Here is a 1689-nt window from a genome sequence, read left to right on the forward strand (position 1 = left end):
ATGGTCTATGCCTTGGAGATGTTGGCCTTTGGCTGCAAGGCTACAGCGCGCACAGCGGGGGTTCAGTCAGGAAAATAGAGCAGAAGCCGAGGGGACTCGTGTGTGAGAGCGCCCCGATGCCCCTAGAACGGAGGCTCTTGGAGGCCAGGGCCGTCCCCTTGTGGTCTCGGTGCCCAGCTCAGCGTCTGCACGTGATCAGCCCCTAACAAAGGTCTGTGTCCGCGGCTCGCCCGGTGGGGCAGCTGCTAGAGGGCAGGAGCGCTCCCTCCCTCCGCGCTTGCAACCTCAGTGCCCGGCCGGTAGTAGCAGCGTCCCCCGCCTTTAGCTCTGGGACGCCGCACAAGCGGAGCCCCCAGACAGCACCTGCGCGCAGCCGCCCTGCGGGCTCTGTCAAGGTTCGCCGCCCCCAGCCGCCAGCCCCGCCCCCCGCCCCCTGCCCCACCGCAGATAAAGATGAAGCGATTCCCCGAACGGAGCAGAGGTCCGGCCCACGGCGGCTCCCCAGCCAGCCCCAGCTTCCCCAGGGCCTTCTGCTTGTTCCCTCTCTCCCGAAGGCCGAGATGTCCGGCTCCCTCGTCCCGGTTCTCCTCTTCGCCGCCGCCCTGGTTCCTGGTAAGTTGTCTCCGGGGGCGTGCAGGGAAGCCTGCCGAGAGGCGCAGCTGCTTTCCTGCCTGCCCCACTTCTTTCTCCGCCCCTGCAGCTGGCCGGACGGCCGTCGCCCTGGAGCAGAGGCCCATCTCCCTCACCCGAAATGCCAAGCAGTCCGCCAGTCTGAACTGCAAGATTCTGAACCCCGTCTCCGATTACGTCCACTGGTACCGCTCCCAGGAGGGCAGGGCCCCCGAGCGGCTGCTCGTCTACTCCAGGAGCAAGTCCGAGTCCGTCCCGGACCCAGGATTCAGCGCGGACAAAGTGCGGGCTTACAAGGGGGCGGACGACACCTGTAGACTGATAGTGAGTGACCTGCAGGTGAGCGACTCTGGGGTGTATCACTGCGCCAGCTGGGACGGACCACAGCGGCACGCGCGGCGCAGCCCCCCAGCATAAAATCTCCTCCGCGATAGCTGGCGCTTCCAGCCAAGCCCCCAAGTCACTAAAGGCTGGGCCCCCGGAGCCTTCACTGCACTTCAAGCCCCAGGACAAGCCCGGGAACGTTGGCCAAATGCTGGAGAGCTGGCGTCCCCGAGGTTGGTGGAACCCACTCCTTCCTCCGCTTACACTCTGCATGGCACTGCCTTTGAATTCAAAGCACTTGGGTTCAAATCCAGTCCTAATGTGTACTCCTTGTGGAGGAGGGAGCAGCCAGGTAGTACAGTGGATGGAGGGCTGGGTCTGCAGTCTGAGAGACCCAGACTCAACTCTGACTAGCAAGTCTCTTAACCTGTGTTTGCCTCAGTTTCCTCAAAATGAGAATATGAATAGCACCACTCTCCCAGGGTTGTTGTCAGGATCAAATGAGTTAATAATTATAAAGTGCTTAGCATGATGCCTGGCACCTAAGTACTTAATGAATGGTAATTTAAAGAAATATTTTACTTCCCAGCTGTGTGACCCTGAATAAGTCACTAAACCCCCAATGCCTAGTCCTCACTACTCTTCTGACTTGGAACCAATAAACAGTATTGATTTTAAGATAGAAGGTCAAGGTTTAACAAAATACAAATGAAATAAAATTTTATTTTCCCACTA

The 1689-nt window shown here is 59.1% G+C and overlaps 1 protein-coding gene across 1 annotated transcript; it reads left to right on the forward strand.

The window, feature by feature from the left end:
- Positions 1 to 1689, forward strand: LOC130455580 (nematocyst expressed protein 3-like). Its single transcript, XM_056806257.1, has 3 exons — positions 1 to 65; positions 212 to 612; positions 701 to 1689. Exons 1-3 carry the CDS (start codon positions 1 to 3, stop codon positions 1045 to 1047), a joined length of 813 nt encoding a protein of 270 aa, XP_056662235.1. The 3' UTR covers positions 1048 to 1689.

This window comes from Monodelphis domestica, chromosome 7 (assembly GCF_027887165.1).
Source record: "Monodelphis domestica isolate mMonDom1 chromosome 7, mMonDom1.pri, whole genome shotgun sequence".
Taxonomy (NCBI): domain Eukaryota; kingdom Metazoa; phylum Chordata; class Mammalia; order Didelphimorphia; family Didelphidae; genus Monodelphis; species Monodelphis domestica.

Coding starts and splice junctions, on each gene's coding strand:
- LOC130455580 (XM_056806257.1), top strand. CDS start 1: ATGGTCTATGCCTTGGAGATGTTGGCCTTTGGCTGCAAGGCTACAGCG. Junction 66..211: donor GCGCGCACAGCGGGGGTTCA/GTCAGGAAAATA, acceptor CCCCTAACAAAG/GTCTGTGTCCGCGGCTCGCC. Junction 613..700: donor CGCCGCCGCCCTGGTTCCTG/GTAAGTTGTCTC, acceptor CCGCCCCTGCAG/CTGGCCGGACGGCCGTCGCC.